General features: G+C 32.4%; 1 protein-coding gene across 1 annotated transcript; it reads right to left on the bottom strand.

The window, feature by feature from the left end:
* Positions 1–2,716: 2,716 nt before the first annotated feature.
* On the bottom strand, positions 2,717–6,270 carry LOC128241683 (uncharacterized). The gene is made up of 5 exons (XM_052958714.1): positions 6,065–6,270; positions 4,954–5,142; positions 4,426–4,523; positions 3,953–4,042; positions 2,717–3,761 (listed from the first exon to the last, which is right to left on the bottom strand). Exons 2-5 carry the CDS (start codon positions 5,136–5,138, stop codon positions 3,718–3,720), a joined length of 417 nt encoding a protein of 138 aa, XP_052814674.1. The 5' UTR covers positions 5,139–5,142; positions 6,065–6,270; the 3' UTR covers positions 2,717–3,717.
* Between the last annotated feature and the right edge of the window lie 9,993 nt (positions 6,271–16,263).

The raw sequence follows: 16,263 nt of genomic DNA, 5'->3' as shown, positions 1-16,263 counted from the left end.
TTACAAACCATGCGCGAGTCACTTTCATATACGAATTGTAAACAGTTGACCATATTGTCAAACGACCCTTAACGCACGTTGGAAATGGGAGAACAACGACATCGCCCATTTTATTAAGGAGCATTATACACTGAATCATGTCTTTCTTCGAAAGAATTAGGCCGGTTGTGCACGTGCACTCAACTAACATTTAGTGTTAACAGTGCTGCTTGACTATGTACATGGTCGTGTCGTATGCGTAGATAAAAAAAATATTCAAACAAAAAACGCTTTACAAACGAAAAAAGTCCAACTAATACAAGAAAATATGTTAACCAACTGGACAACAAATCATGTTTAAACACTTTAACAAGGTTACAAGTAAACCGTTTTAGTAAGACAGAATGAAGCCGTAAAACTCCGTCCCATGTAAATGGTTTGTTGGGAAAACTTGTAATGTGCCTGCGGGTGTTATTGGGTGAAATAATGATCATAAAAATAAACATATTTGTTTTTGTAAAAAACGCTTCTTTTCATTAAAAACGATATTAACTTTAGAGCTCCTTATTGGAAATATGATGCGCAAAACGTTTACTGAGCATTACATATAGCATGTATGTAGACCATTAGTTAAATTTGCATTTAAATGTGTAATGTGGATATGAATGCATCGGACTGTCCATATAATTAGAACCTTGCAAGGTTCATTTGTTGAAAAATAAAAAAAAGGTATTTGGTAAAAATTGCTTCTAAGAACCCATGCATGAAACATTAAGACAAGCGAACAAAGAATTTGATACAGTATGTCATGTAACCTGATGTTATTGTGTTTTTGGTTTTCATTGTGCATAATATGATGTATATTCAATACTTGACACATTGAAACCCTTGTGACATTCGATATGACATTTAATAATATATGCATTCATAAATGATTTACATAATATTCATTAAGATGATGTTAAACGTGGCTTTAATGAATGGAACCTTTGTTTCCTAAGGCAAAGTGCCAATATATGTCGGCATGTATTTTAACATGTCCGTTAATATACTGGTAGTTAGCGGCAAAGCGGGGTACGTAGTGGAAGAGGATGTAATATCAACAACGGTATTAAACGAAATTCATTTTTTTTCTTCAGATGATACCGTAAAATATTTACCGAGTATTTGAGACTGTAACGCTAACGTTTCAATGCACCTTTCGCCCACAGTTAAAAAAACATAAGCAATTGTTTCAACTCAGATCTATTAAATGTCACAAACGAATCTCCGCATTGCATGTTATATAAAAATACACCTCCTGTTTGCAAACAGTTTCCTATACGATATCGTTTAGTGATATACGTGGTATATTGAGTACCTGCATCCTACCACGATATCAGAGCATTTGATTGATACATTTCAACTCTTATCTCAAAGCTTACATTTTGGTCATTGACACTTCTATGAACCTATCGTTTTCGATAATTGATATAGGAACCTCAGTTGCTCAATTGCAATACTTTGGTTGTGTATAAACGACATTCGTAAAACTAATTCCAAACAATGATGCCGGTCGTTAATTTCTTATGTGTTTACGTAAATATGATTTGCTTAACCTTTTCGTTCATTGACTTTAAGTTTTTGCTTCATAAAAAAAGATTATATGTTTTGAATTTTGCAAGTATTTATATTCGTTGGGATACAATTGAATTTGACGTTTAATTTTTTTTTAACCCCAGTTCCTTTTAAGGTGACCCTTATCTGCAGCTATTAATATATACAGGGTAATATTATTTAAATGCATATGTAGTCTGCTCGAGTTGTTTTGAAACGTTAGTTTTTCTCGCTAAGTGCCTGCCTTAAAGTGTGCCTCACAGCAGGTATTCATTTAATATTTGGCTTCGGTGCTGATCACTTAAGTTTTCATGGAATGAATATAAGATTATATTTAGATGGGTGTTACTCTATTACACAAAAGGATGCAAATTTAACAACTATCATCTCGTTTAAACTTGTAACATTATGTCTTTCATCAGGAACATTCACTAAGAACAATAATGTTTGTGTCTAGAAATTACCTAAGATAGTTCAGGAACCGGGCTGTTACATCGTGATTGAGTGGCATTTTAGCAGTAAAACCTACATACTGTATTAAAATGGATCGAAACGCAGCTGCAAAAAATGGACTGAAATTGTCAGTGTTCTTTGTAGAAGTTTAAGTTCATTTCGGCGATGTATAGAAAATGGAGCGAGCGCAGAGGTATTTGCACATATTTGACCCTAAAGCGCATCCCTTTGTTTAGTCACGTAATATTTTGGTTTGAAAGTTAAACCGCCCAGGTATTAGTTTCATTTCATTTCATTTAAATTGTCTGCACGTAGTGAATGACATATAAAAGCAAAAAATAAATGATGATTGTACAAAAATGGGAAAGAAACGAATTTTAGTGCTTTTCGTTTAAAAATCAACACTTATTTTCACATACTGTATACCACTATGTAATAAAGTCCAAAATAAAAAGGACACGTTCAAACTGTCTTATTTCTAGCCATCGTGTTGTTCAAGCTGGGAAAACTTGTGTAACACGTGTTACTTCACTTTATTTCACAATTGATATTGATAATTATGTATATATCGCTCAGTCCATTACGTGTGAAATCATTTCAATATATAAATGATAAAAAATATAATAGTGTGCAGTTGCCAATAGTTCACAAGTTGTGTTTCCGTAATCCCTTAATTGTTGCCATGCATGACAACGCGTATACGACCCATTTTGCACTTTTTCCGAAAATCATCGACAGTATCCTTTTTACCTTGGTCCTTCCGGTATAGTGTATATATCTAAATGTTTTTTTTAAGTGGAATACATTTTGAAACAGTCGCAGGAGAACTTGGCAATAATGAACATATTGTGTATTTACATTTAAAACAGAATATTTGATAAACTCATGGGTCTTACTGAGTTGAACTAACCTGGTTCTACAATATCGTTTTCATGGCTCAGTTGAAACTCCCAGTTTCCATTACACTGACTGTTAAAAGGGAGCAGCCCAATGTGGTATTGATGATTTGTTATAACTTTGATTAGAACGCTCTTAACGTAATTTTCAAGAAAATGGTGCACCCCGTTTCAAAAATGTAGTATGGACTTATTTATAGCTAACACTTTTAACAAACTGATGAAGGATGAACAGTATTAAACATACACTCAATTTTTAATCGCATAACTGAATTTGGCAAAATCTGCACTTGCATGAACAAAAACTTATGTAAACAAAGAATCATGCCAAACACAATACAACATTTGAATAAAGGCATGTAAGTAAATAGTATGTCTAGATAACGATTATAGTATTGTAAAAAGCACTATCAACATATTACTTTTACTTACGTAAACACACTTAATAACATTTCACAGAATGCTAATACACCTTAAAGACAATCCACTCGTTAACAGAAGACACAAAAATATCACAGAGTATAGTGCTGAAGTTCTGGATAACAGTTAATGTAACAAAACATAATGTGTTGTCTATACGTTAATATCCTGGCGAAGAAACAGTTCCTGGTATAGTTAATACGTTATCCGACCCCTTTTATATCCGATGCAGATTTCGTTTTGGTTTCATTCAGATTTAGACAGTTTGTCCTTTATAACTTATCGGTATCTGCAGAAATGTAACATCTGGTAGTGATAAGGTAAGCCATTGCCACTTGTACCAATTTCTAGCGAAATTGCTGTAAGAATTGGCTTAGCGGTAAATGTCTTTTTCGAAGTGGGTGATGTATCCGTCACCTATAAAATACGAATGTATTAAACTAAAGAGTTTTTGTAATATAATAAGTCTTATGGAGTAAAACATATTTTGTCATACCTGTGTGGGTTTATTGTTTTATAATTAACATCCTATGATATAACACTACAATCAAAACAAGTTACAAAGATATATTTATTCGTTGATTAAGCATGTTCAATTCTTATCATACCGTCTATGTCAAATAGTTCCTCTACCCATTTTGTCAGCATGTGATCTCGTCTTTTACATATGTCAAGGATAAATGTGATTTTCATATCATCTGAAAAGACAACAATTCCCGCTTGAAGCATTGCGTGGAAATAATATGAATACAAATATTCTAGAAGAGAATAACATTTGAGAGCAGAAATTATACGGATTGTTTAAAAACAAAAATCTTAATTGTGTTAAAAGACAGAATTGATGATCACTTTTGAATTATATGGTATACAGTTTTATTATACTTTCCTAGAATTTGTATTATGCGTTTGAAAAAAACGCATGAAATGTGGTGTTTGTTTGAATTATTGTCAAGTATCAATATAATACATAGTATAGAAAAATATGGAGATATTCGCAAGTATTGATTTTTCTGTTTCCTCTTCGTCAAATAGATGGCAAACATATATGCTTTTGAAAATGTTTAATGTATTATATACTAACCTGATATGTTCAAGAAATATTTCCCTAACGCCTTGAAGAATCTGACTTTACCGAATCTGTGACGACATAAACCGTGTCTGGCAAAGTTGTGAACAGTCCTGTTGTATGAAAAAATGCAAGCAAATATAATATACACGACATCAAACTTATTAAATGGCAGTCCAAAAATACAACTAATAATTCTAATTATATACCATATAACTCAAGAACAAACGAATATTTTCATAGCGATATATATTTTACATACTAAACCTTTTTAATACATTTATTTATAACGTGATCTGATTTAGACTTATAACTAACTCTTTTTTAATAAATTACAATGACTGATTTGGCTTTTGTTTAGTGCGTTTGGTAGAAAAATTAGATGACTGCTTCACATTAGATTAATGACTATTCTTTACTAGCAAACCTATAATTATTAGATTAATTTAAATGCATCCCAAAAAAGCAACAGTAAATTTTGATCCACAAAAAACGCTTTGCCAATTTAGTTCAAATAACATAATACATTGAATTTTAACTTACGGCCCACTGTATTGTCGCAATGGTTCTTTTGCCGTATTTACTACATCGTTGTTTTGCATATGTTCTTCTCTGGAGCCCTTTGATTCGTCCGTCCATCCCGCCACTGTGACGAACATCATCCACAACAGCAACGTATGAATTAATTTTCCCTTCCAAATGATCATTCTAAGGTTAGCCTTCATCATTGAGCTAAAAGTAATAAATAGGTCGATGATAAATCGTACATATATTTGTACCCGAAATGTTGGTCAGCTTCATGGCATTAATAACATCCACTCTTCAGACACAGTTTAGAAATCCGACAAAAATTAAAAAAGCAAAGCGTTTCACAATCATATTCCGTATTTGCGGTAAACCTGTCATGCCATTTAACACTATAGGATTTAATCAAGCGGTTTCATATTGACAAACCACGACTTTACATTACTGCAAACACTGCAGTTGTTCTTCTTTTAAGTTTACTATTGATGTAATTAATGTACGATACAAAATATAGGTATTAGATACTTAACTCAACCGCCAATCTCAATTTTATAACTTCGGTAGGCAAACAATTGTATCTATAAAGAATAAAAGAATATATTCTGTATTTAAACTATGGCCAATTGGAAGCAATTTCCGTGAGAGATTCATTAATCGTTTGCGTGCCCTTGCTCAAACATGACAACTTAAACACTGAAAGTCGATAATAGACCCAATGGGAACACCAAGTAACATGTTGTCGTTTCTTTTAAACCGTGTTAAAGATACGTCTTTGAATATCAATATAAATTTAAGCTCTGTAGTGCCATCTACTGGCATTTTTGCACTATCGCTTGTTAATATATGCATTTATCAATTTAAGCATTGTAAGACAATAACCAGCCGACAACCACTAGCATTTGATAAATGCGAACTTAATATAAACAATTGAAATCTAAATACAAGGTATTGAATGCTTTATTATAGTACATGTTTTATGTTTTGCTCTGTAACTGTTGCATATGCTGACATATAATTCGGCACTAGAAAATGATAATATAACTACATTTTACAATAAAACACCCCAATCATAATGGATACCTTAGACACCACATCAAACTGTCCACTATTATAATGGAAATGAACTTACGTGTAATATATAATGTCCTTTAACTACAACGTGTATTTATTTAAAACCAAGCTGCATACATCCTATCACTTTCGTTTGTGAATAATTTATACTTCAGTAGCAAAATAACGGTCGAAGTATTTTTAAGAGGTTCACGACACTAATTGAAACAGACGCAACGGGTGTCTTGTTTCCCACTTCTGAAGAATAAGCTCCGAAAAAATTCTGGAAACCCCGTTGACGAAAGGTGTAAAACATCAAATGAAATCATTTTTGGTCTCGGTTTCTGGAATCTCTTGATAAGAAGTATAAAGTTATTATTTTGTTAGGAACGTTCCTCCCTGAAGAGATTCTTATCACAATGATTAATTTAAAATCCGCCTGTTACTCAGAATGTCTATTACGCATATCGGCTACGAAGTGTATTATGAACCAATGGCTTTTCATAACTGACCATTTCTTGTTTTTGTTTGTTAATATGTTTTGTTTGGATTTGTTTTAATGTATATACTATAAAAGCAACTACCTGTTCAAATTTAAAGACGATATAAATCATGATATTAAAATGTGTGTCTTCAAGAAATGAATTGCGGTGTGGATGTCATTTGGGCTGGGCAAAGTGTGTGAGGTCCACAATATTATTGAATACACTATATTACTACTTCAAAATTTATTGAAAAAAGGTCGATGAATATTTATACAAGAATCATTTGTTTAAATAATATTTGGAAACTTCGTTTCAGTTAAGGAATGTCAAAAAGCAATTAATTCTACACCACAGGTGTTTCAGTTACATACGGGAATTTTAGACATGACAATGCTCTTGTTTTTAATAGTTCAAATGAGGACAGAGAAATGACAGTGACATTCAAAACAAGGGCTCATGTTATTCAATTGCAATACACTAATGCTTTCATAAATATCCACTTACTGAATAAGATAGTTGTGGGCCGAATGCTACCTCATGTTATGAAACCTTACACGTTGTTTTGTATAGCTAGTTGGCGAGTAAAGATGCTCAATAGAATGAATGACATTACTCATATGAGTATGCTGTATAGTTTTAACAATATATGGATATCAGTTTCAACTTAAACAGTAATTTCTCTCCATCATTTTATGACAAAAATAACAAAGACATAAGGTCGTAGTAATCGCTGTTTTAGGACATTGGCAATTATTTTTTATTTCACCATAACTCATATTGTTAAGCTCTAAATATATTTTAAAGCAAAACATTAACGCTCATTTCAAACATCAATAGACACACAAGTCAGAAACAACCAAAATCGGATACCAGTGACTTTATCATAGCAAAGTGCGGCCAATGTATTAATTATTCATTCAATATTGTCGTTATTATTCAGAAAAGAATTATCGGGATTTTAGGCGCATCTTATCGAAAAATGAGCTGCATTGTGATTATAAATGATAAAACATGTTTACTATTGTGTTTTAAGTTAATGCTTTATGCTTATACTTTATTTTCTGTTAAAATTCACACGGCAACCTTAACAAGTCGACAAATTTACCAGAGTCGCCCAATACACTATTCAGGCACAACTTATTTAAGATGTAATAATTTAATTTTGCACAAATATGAAAAAAGAGCAGAGTTTGTATTTGATACTAAAACAAATTATCCGTTTTTCATAATAGTGTAAGCCCTATGAATCATTTTTTCGTACTTCACGTTGTTGTTGTTTTTATTTATAAAAAAATGAAGTTCTTATTATCACGCCGTGAAAGTGAAAATTGATTACGCATGAAGTGAATGAAACTATGATTGTCCACTACAGTATGCAGTGTATACAATATATACCGTTTGCTTGTTTTGTCCGGGATCAAAATAATATATTTTCATCAGGTGTCACTATTGTGGAATGACGTCATACACGTATACGTTTTTCATTCGTACATAAAACATTCGTTTATGACCGTTGCACGCCGTCAGATCATAAATTCGAAGGAAATCTATTCTCTGAGTAATCAATGAGGAGTTTAATATAAAAAGAGATTCAAAATGAGAACATTAGCTCAGTTTCAGTATCCAAGGTAACATTGACTTCTACTGAATATACCAATTTATTTCTGTGGACTTTAAACGGGAGGCAGTACCTGCAACGTATCAGTTAATATTACGCCTTTAACAGAAATGACACAACGTCATTGGTCCTGGACCGGTCACGCGGTGACACGAAATATTTCCATATTTGGTTATCAAATTAATATTGTACAAAAATGGCGTCCAATTTCCGATTCCGATAATTATTCCGATGGATAAATATGAAACATTTAATCATGTAAACAGGTTGTCGACCAAATACTTTACGTGGTTATGTGACCTGATTTGGGATACACGGGATGCATGAAAACATATTCGGGTTCGAGGTTCGCTTTCACCCTATATGGTTTCCTTTTTCCCGTATATCCAATATCGGGTCATCTACTAACCCCGTAACTTATAATAGAAGGAAAATATAGGTATTTTTGTATTTCATATTTATTATTTTGTATTTCATAGTTATTATTTTGTGTTTAGTTTAGTTTAATTGGTCAAATGAATTTGTTTTCAATTATGTAGAAAGTCCTTTTTATTTAACACTTCGTATTATTCTTTTTTTCAGGTATTTCTATTTAACACTTTATACTTACTATCATTGAAAACAATTAATCTTTATAATGAAAGGTGGTTTAAAGGAATAATAAAACAGTACAAAAAACCCGAAACATTTATTCTGTATTAACACAAAGAAAAACAGTATAGTACCAAATACCAAATAATAATAATAATAATAATAATAATAATAATAATAATAATAATAATAATAATAATAATAATAATAATAACAAAAAAATAAATAATAATAATAATAACAAAAACAATAACACATGTATACATACAAGTGTGTATCAATTGAAACACTTTCAAGTAGTTCAAAAGGCAAACGACACGCATGCTATATTTCTTTAAGAATACTGTTTCTAAATACTTCCTACAGTTTCACGGTTTTAAAATTTGTTTCTGTTTAAAGGTTACTAGCGATTAGTCTATTATTTTAAATCAGAATACGGAGTTGCCTTTGAAATTATCGCTTAAATTACATGTATGCAGTTTATGTCTGCCCTTACTCCGTGATGGTCCTACGAGGCCTACTATACTTGTAAATAACTTAGTACACATGAATGTTGATTAAACACATTCCTTTGTGTTTAGATCAGAAACATGCATTAGCATCTCGTTAACATGATAATATTACATTGAATTATATCCCCGCACACTTTCGAAATTGTTTAGTGAATTTCATTTTCAGACGAAATCACATCAGCAAATAACTATAACTTAGAAGCTGTCTTATCTACGGCTAATCGGTTATGTCGATTTTTTCGGCGTTTTTTACAAATTAGTATCATTTATTGCGCAAAGATATGTGCATAATCTAGACAGTCTTACTGCAAGTGCTATAAACTTACTTTATAATCATTCCTAGGTATATGGTTTAACTCATAGGGTGAATACCCGACACACATTTGCAAGTATGCAAGTTTAACTTCATGTTTTTAGTTCAAGGCAAACGTATCAAATCTTTGTAACATTAAAGAAATACCTTTGATAATTATCGATGCTCATCTATACCAATATTACCTCATAACAATATAAAAAAATTCATAATTTTACAAGTTTTACAATTTTCCTTTCTGAGATTCTGTTAATAAAAACAAATTTGGTCAATGTTCCAAATAATATTCCAGGGCAAAACCTGAGTACACTATATTAATTATGAGTATTACTAAAGTTCATCATTAGCTCTAAAGTTACTTTTTAGGGATTATTAACATACGGTGTTATTTAACCTTATACATAAGAATATGGTCAGTGAGTAAAGCATTTAGAATTTTGAACGAGGCATCGTATATTTGTGGAAAAATAAGAGATTGCGATAGAGAAATTTTCTGAGAATGTGCGTGATGTTGGAGACTGGTGTAATTCTTCCACTAAGCACACATTTGTTACATGTATTCGCCAAACCGTTAAGGTTTCCTATATTCTGTTATGTAACCTTTAGATAACCGGTGACCGGAGACCGACCGTATATTATATTTGATATGTTCTTTGATAAGCATGGAATAAATTAAAATGTCCGGTGACTCAATCGCATTCATTTAGTAGATAAATTGGAGGAAGATATTGTTCTTTCTTCTAACTGTCAGAGTATATGTTTTCTGTTTGCAATTCTACTTTATGGCGCTCTATTCAGTCTCATAAATGCACATATATATTTAAGTTGAATTCTGACGTAGGTTGGGTAACTTCATATCAGAAGCCTTACCCGTAAACTATATAGAGTTTTAGAAATACACTGAAACAGCGTGAACATACTTCTAATAGTAGGCTAAGGCAGTGTTGTCCTATTATTGTAACGTAAATTCCATGAATAAAGTGACACTGGTTATTTTAAAGGAAATAAATACTTGTCACATTGGTGTTCCGTGTTGTATATTCGTCGTATCTTCGTCCCGAAGTTGTATAAGCTTCTTACATACGTTTTTATTCATCCGTCTTTCTCGTTCCGTTTTATAGAACGGACATTTTGCTTAACAGAGGGCAGGCTGTTTATGTTGTGTATCTGTATATACTCGTATATTGAATAAAAACTATAAAGTAGAGGGAACTGTCTAGAATAGAGTGCCGGCCAGTGGCACTATTAAAATGACAGAACACATTAAAATGCCTGTTAATATCATGATAAATTAGTTATCGTAAATATTTATTTGATAATCGACAGCAACAAGCTTTAGTTAGAAGTCGAAATTAAACCCGTTTAATGGCACAGGGAAAACGCCCACGACAAAGAACACACACAAAACAAAAAACAAAACAAAAAAAACACAAACCAGAAACATGGAACAACAGCACAACACTCCTCAATCAACACAGCACATGTATACTAAATAAAATAGGGGTGTTAATCAAGACGCATACCAGAAACATACCAAGTACGTTTTTAAAACGTCTAGCTAAGAATGCAATTGTTCGTGTTTTCGTCTTAACCAATCCATAGCCCTAAATTATATTCATATGAATTTCAGTATGTAACACATGCAATACACGTCGTCTCTATCCGTAATAAAGATTTACGTGGGGTAAACTGATTGTCGACCATAACTTTTATTACTGTGGTATTGCACCCTGCAGTGCAACAAAGATTAAGATGCGATGTTTTTATGGACTGTTAGAAATTCTGGTGAACCACATCTAGATGTCTTACATACGCAAACTATTTTATGGAGACAGATACTCATGGAATTATAGCGATATAGCGCTCACAAATAAACGCGTTAAAAATTATATATTCGTTTAAAATCATCAATCATGAAACTCATATCTGTCGAATCATCTTAGAAATACAGGATTTGAAATGACCTGCAAATGTTTGTTTAAAGTGTTTTATGGAACCGAACTTTTTATTTTCGTGCACCTGCAGAGTGTATTTCTGGCAAAGCGACAGATCGTGAAAAGGCGGATGTGTTTACTTGTTGAATAAGTACACAAGATCCCCTGTCTATAGTAAATACATAAAAAACTACAGCTACGACTACATTGGTCAAACAATTAACAATGACTCAACAAAACACTAATCAAATAACTATTATACATAGACCGATGAATCATTAAAATAATACAGTCCTCACATCACATTGTGCACGATGCGTGTGCAAGTAAATACCGTTTCAAAAAGGTTAACATAATTCCCCGAATTGAAATAATGAGACATGCTACAAAGCTCTTATTACTCGTAGTCTAATTTTTGGCAAGCAACAATTCTGTTAGTAATGCATTTGTTTGCAGTTTATTAAGTTTTAGCAAATATAGCTTATATATTGATAACATCATTAACTACGGCCCTTTTACAATGCAATACGTACGGGACGTTAAAAGTATCCATTCTATGATAAAGTAATTTTGAATCATTCGTTCGGATAATTGGATTCAATTAAAATGATCGCATCAGATGGTTTTATTTTGTGCACCCAATTTTTTTAAATTAACACAAACCAAGAAACATTAAAGTATAAATTGGGAAACTTTGCTTAATATTTGCATTTTCTGCAACTTTGGTATAGTGATGTGTAAAATACATTAAATGCTGCGACTTGATCGCGTATGTGTTGGAAGAAGTTCCAATTTTCGAAGAGGTTTCAGTACATTTTATCAACTACTATTACATGCAATAGTATGCCGTATAAAACATGGAACAGTTTCTCGGAATCATGCAACAACAATTTTGCAGGATCGGAAAGATCTCTCTCTGGTATTGTATATGAACCGAAAGGAGGGTAGTGTCTGGTCTGATACCAATGTACTGTTACTTTGAAATATAACTGAATACAACGCAGATACATACTATAACATTTTAAAGAAAACAACTCTCAATCCTCCATTGAGTGTGAACTGAGAAGATGGTCAATACAAATATACACACTACATTACATAAATCTATGATATATTTCTGGGCATGTATTTAATATATGTCATTAAGTTCAGCAATTATTAAAATGAAACATTATTAACAAAAATAGAAATATATATCTTGCATCTTAATCGAGGGTCGGATACATGAAGAACAAAGGCCTAGATAATAAAAAAGAGATGGAATTATTTTGTTGATGGAAAGAAGATTTTAGTAAAGTAGTGACAAATGGAACAAATATGTGTTCATGGATATTGAGTGTTTTATTGAAAGTCAAAAATAAATTAAATTATTAACGTTGAAACGTAAACATATAATTCATTGCAATTCTATGGTTACATTGCCCCTCAGAGAACCAATTGTATTTTTGGTCGGTGATTTACGTATCTTTTAAAAACAATATAAAATACATACAAATTTAATCAATTTCATTCTTTTTCTACGTTACAAGTATCATCATCTTGATAGGGTGAAAAGTTTAACATCACGGTAATTCAGCCAATATAACAATCAAAATACAAATTTTCACTTTCTCGCTTTCCTCATTCTAGTCATATGGGTGCTTAAAAAAGATCAACTTTAACACACCTGACTAATGTATTAAACAATATAATAAGTATGTAATGCGATCAATGTTAACTTCATCTCTCTGGGGTGGTATTCAATATTCAACTTAAATAAATCTTATGGTCATACATTATTGAATTCATTCAATCTGTTGGTCAGTTATTAAAAATAAGGCATCCGATTGGCTACATCGTCTAAGATCCATTTAATACTTATATTAAATACCAGCCCTGATGTTTAATTATCTTACCGCATGGTGGATAGGAGGTAGTATTTGTGATATACGTTTTATTTGGAGTGTCCAATATATTTAAAATCGTAGGAGACTGGCAGAAAGGCATGACACATCTAATGAAACCTCTAGGCTACACAACCTATCAATTCGCTATTCTTATTGTGCAGCTTAGAATTATATTCACAAACAATGTTTCAAATGTCGATCTTAGTCAATACCGTTCCTTTAATTTGCAATATACCTTAAATGAGGACAGTGAACAGTTCAGACTAGGCATATTGTTCGTTTTGGAAACCTGACCCGTACTTGAACACCAATGCAGTTATTAATTTTGGTGATATCATTTTCATTAAACTATTGTTGGTAGCTTATAACAATTCGAATAAAAACATAAATACATTTAATATTTGGTTTCGTGATTGTTGGGATACGAGTTGTGCACACAAAGTTATTTAACCCCCAAGTAAATTTACATTTTACTGACCGTTCCAAGGCGGTACCTAAGAATCCGTGATAACCCCCCCCCCCCCCCCCCCCCAGTTTATATATACCCCGTGCCATTAAACGGGGTTAATGTTAAACTTTCGACTCCTGTACTTGTTTCTGTATTTATTCATATAAATAGCCAATGAGATAAATGAGTCATGCCAGAATGTCACGAGTATAACCAAGTTAATCTCGACCAAAAGGTTAATACGTTATCTTAATAATGTAATATTAGTATGTGTTTAAAGAATTGCAAATTGATATAACTATAATTTGGTGACACTGGGTCACAATTTAACTAATACCTTTGAGTATTTTTAAATTTAATCAAAACCATGATAAAGACTTTGGCGATTTCACAGACCGTTTACCAAACTATAAGCTAGTTTAATGGTATGCTTTTAATTTGAATAGGCAAAATATCAAACACGATAACATAACCTTTAAATGATTCTAGTAGTAGTAGTAGTAGTAGTCGTTTATTTGTAATATATAAGGCCTCCAGCCCATAATACAAGCATACAATATCATGCAGTATATAGAGTGATGTCGTGTATAAACATATTTACACAATTCGATTGATTTTTTACGCATTGGTTAACACATTCCAAAGTACAGATAATGAATAAACAAAATATTTATGTACAAGCATATATACAAAATTAGATAGATATATAATCGATGCAATAATGTTTATGGTAAAAGTACACGTTCTCTACAGTATCAAGCTATTTATATGATCATTTATGTAATCACATAGATAATCGATTTGTAACATTGATTATATAACTTAAGATTTTGTTATGTAACAGTCATTTGGTATTTACACATGGGTTAAATAAAGCAGACAAATGTATAACTACAAGTTGCATTTCCTTGAAAGTATATATCAGTTTACAAGCTACAATATTGGTTGCGCTTTTTAAAGGCAGCTGTGATATATTTAGCTGTTAGCAATATATTATGCCTATTATTATCAGACATAATTTTTTGAAACGCATCTCTGCTATTGAGATGAGAAATGTTTATAAAAGTTAAAAACTGGTCGCGAATATCGCTATATAACGGGCAGTCAATCATGAAGTGCACTTCATTTTCTACAGTTAATATGGATCGTGTTGCACAGTATTTACAAAACCGTTCGTCTCTTTCAATGTTCATATGTCTTCCTTTTTCAATCATGAGATCATGGCTCGAGCATCTAAAGTTCGCTAGCGATTTTTTGAGCACGTACGGTAATTTAATTAGCAAATAGGGTTCAACGTCAATGCTACGTTTGTAAATCTTGTAACACAAGGCTTTCGGAGATGCACTTATATTATGTAACAGGTCCTGTTTACTGCAGTCAATAAGTCTAGTTCTAAAAAGTGTTAAAAATGCATCTACATTTCCTACACCGTTATTTTCCCATGCATATCCAAATCCGTATCGGTATAAAAGCGCTTTGATGTGGGTTGCCCATGTGATTCTTCCAGCCGCGTCTAACTGTCGCAGCATGATGAAGCACTGTTTAGGGTAGCGGTTGTCACTCATCTGGGTCAGTAATGTCCAATATTTAACACATCGATGTGCAGTCGAAACGAACAAAGGATAGCGTCCACACTCCGAGAGGGCAAATAGGTCCGCTACGTTTCTATTTAATGAAGCTACGCGTTTACAAAACTGCACATGTATTTTCTCACAAAAACGGTTTATTTCATATCCCCACAGTTCAGACGAATACATAAGTATCGGCTTCACCATAGTGTCAAATAATTTGAAAATATCATTGTATTCAAAATATCCGAATGTTCGTTGATATTTATAAATCATATTCACGGCTTTGGTTGCTTGTAGGGATAATATTTCTTTCGTTTTTGTCCAACACAATTTAGGAGTAAAATAAGCACCGAGATATTTGTAACAGTTTACGATCTCTATAGGATTATCACGGTATGTCCATTTTTCATAATGTCTCAACGGACCACCATTTCTGAAGACCATTATCTTTGATTTGTCTAAGTTAATCTCCATACCGGTGGTCAAGCAGAATTCGCTGATTACGTTGATCTCACGCTGAAGCTTCAATGCTGTGTCGGCAAATGACGCAACGTCATCGGCGAAAAGTAATGAGTATAGTTCACCAGTATATTCCGAGATAAATATTCCACCTTGACACTTGGTATTTAATAATTTGATAAGATCGTTAATGAACAAGTTAAATATTATCGTGCTGCTTACACAGCCCTGTTTTGTACCTTTGCTTATGGTGAAGAATTCACTTAATACTCGCATGCCGGATGCATTGTCTGTAATTTTAACACAAGATGTAAGCTGTGAATACATACTTTGTAGTATTTTCATTACACTAGTTTATTGTAACAGCCCCTTTCTTTCAAGACTTTTCCATAATTCCTGGTGTAAACAATTATCGAATGCCTTTAGAAAATCAACGTAAAATATGTACATGCGACCATTTG

Source organism: Mya arenaria, chromosome 7 (assembly GCF_026914265.1).
Source record: "Mya arenaria isolate MELC-2E11 chromosome 7, ASM2691426v1".
Classification (NCBI taxonomy): domain Eukaryota; kingdom Metazoa; phylum Mollusca; class Bivalvia; order Myida; family Myidae; genus Mya; species Mya arenaria.
This window is presented reverse-complemented; position numbering and strand designations above follow the sequence as displayed.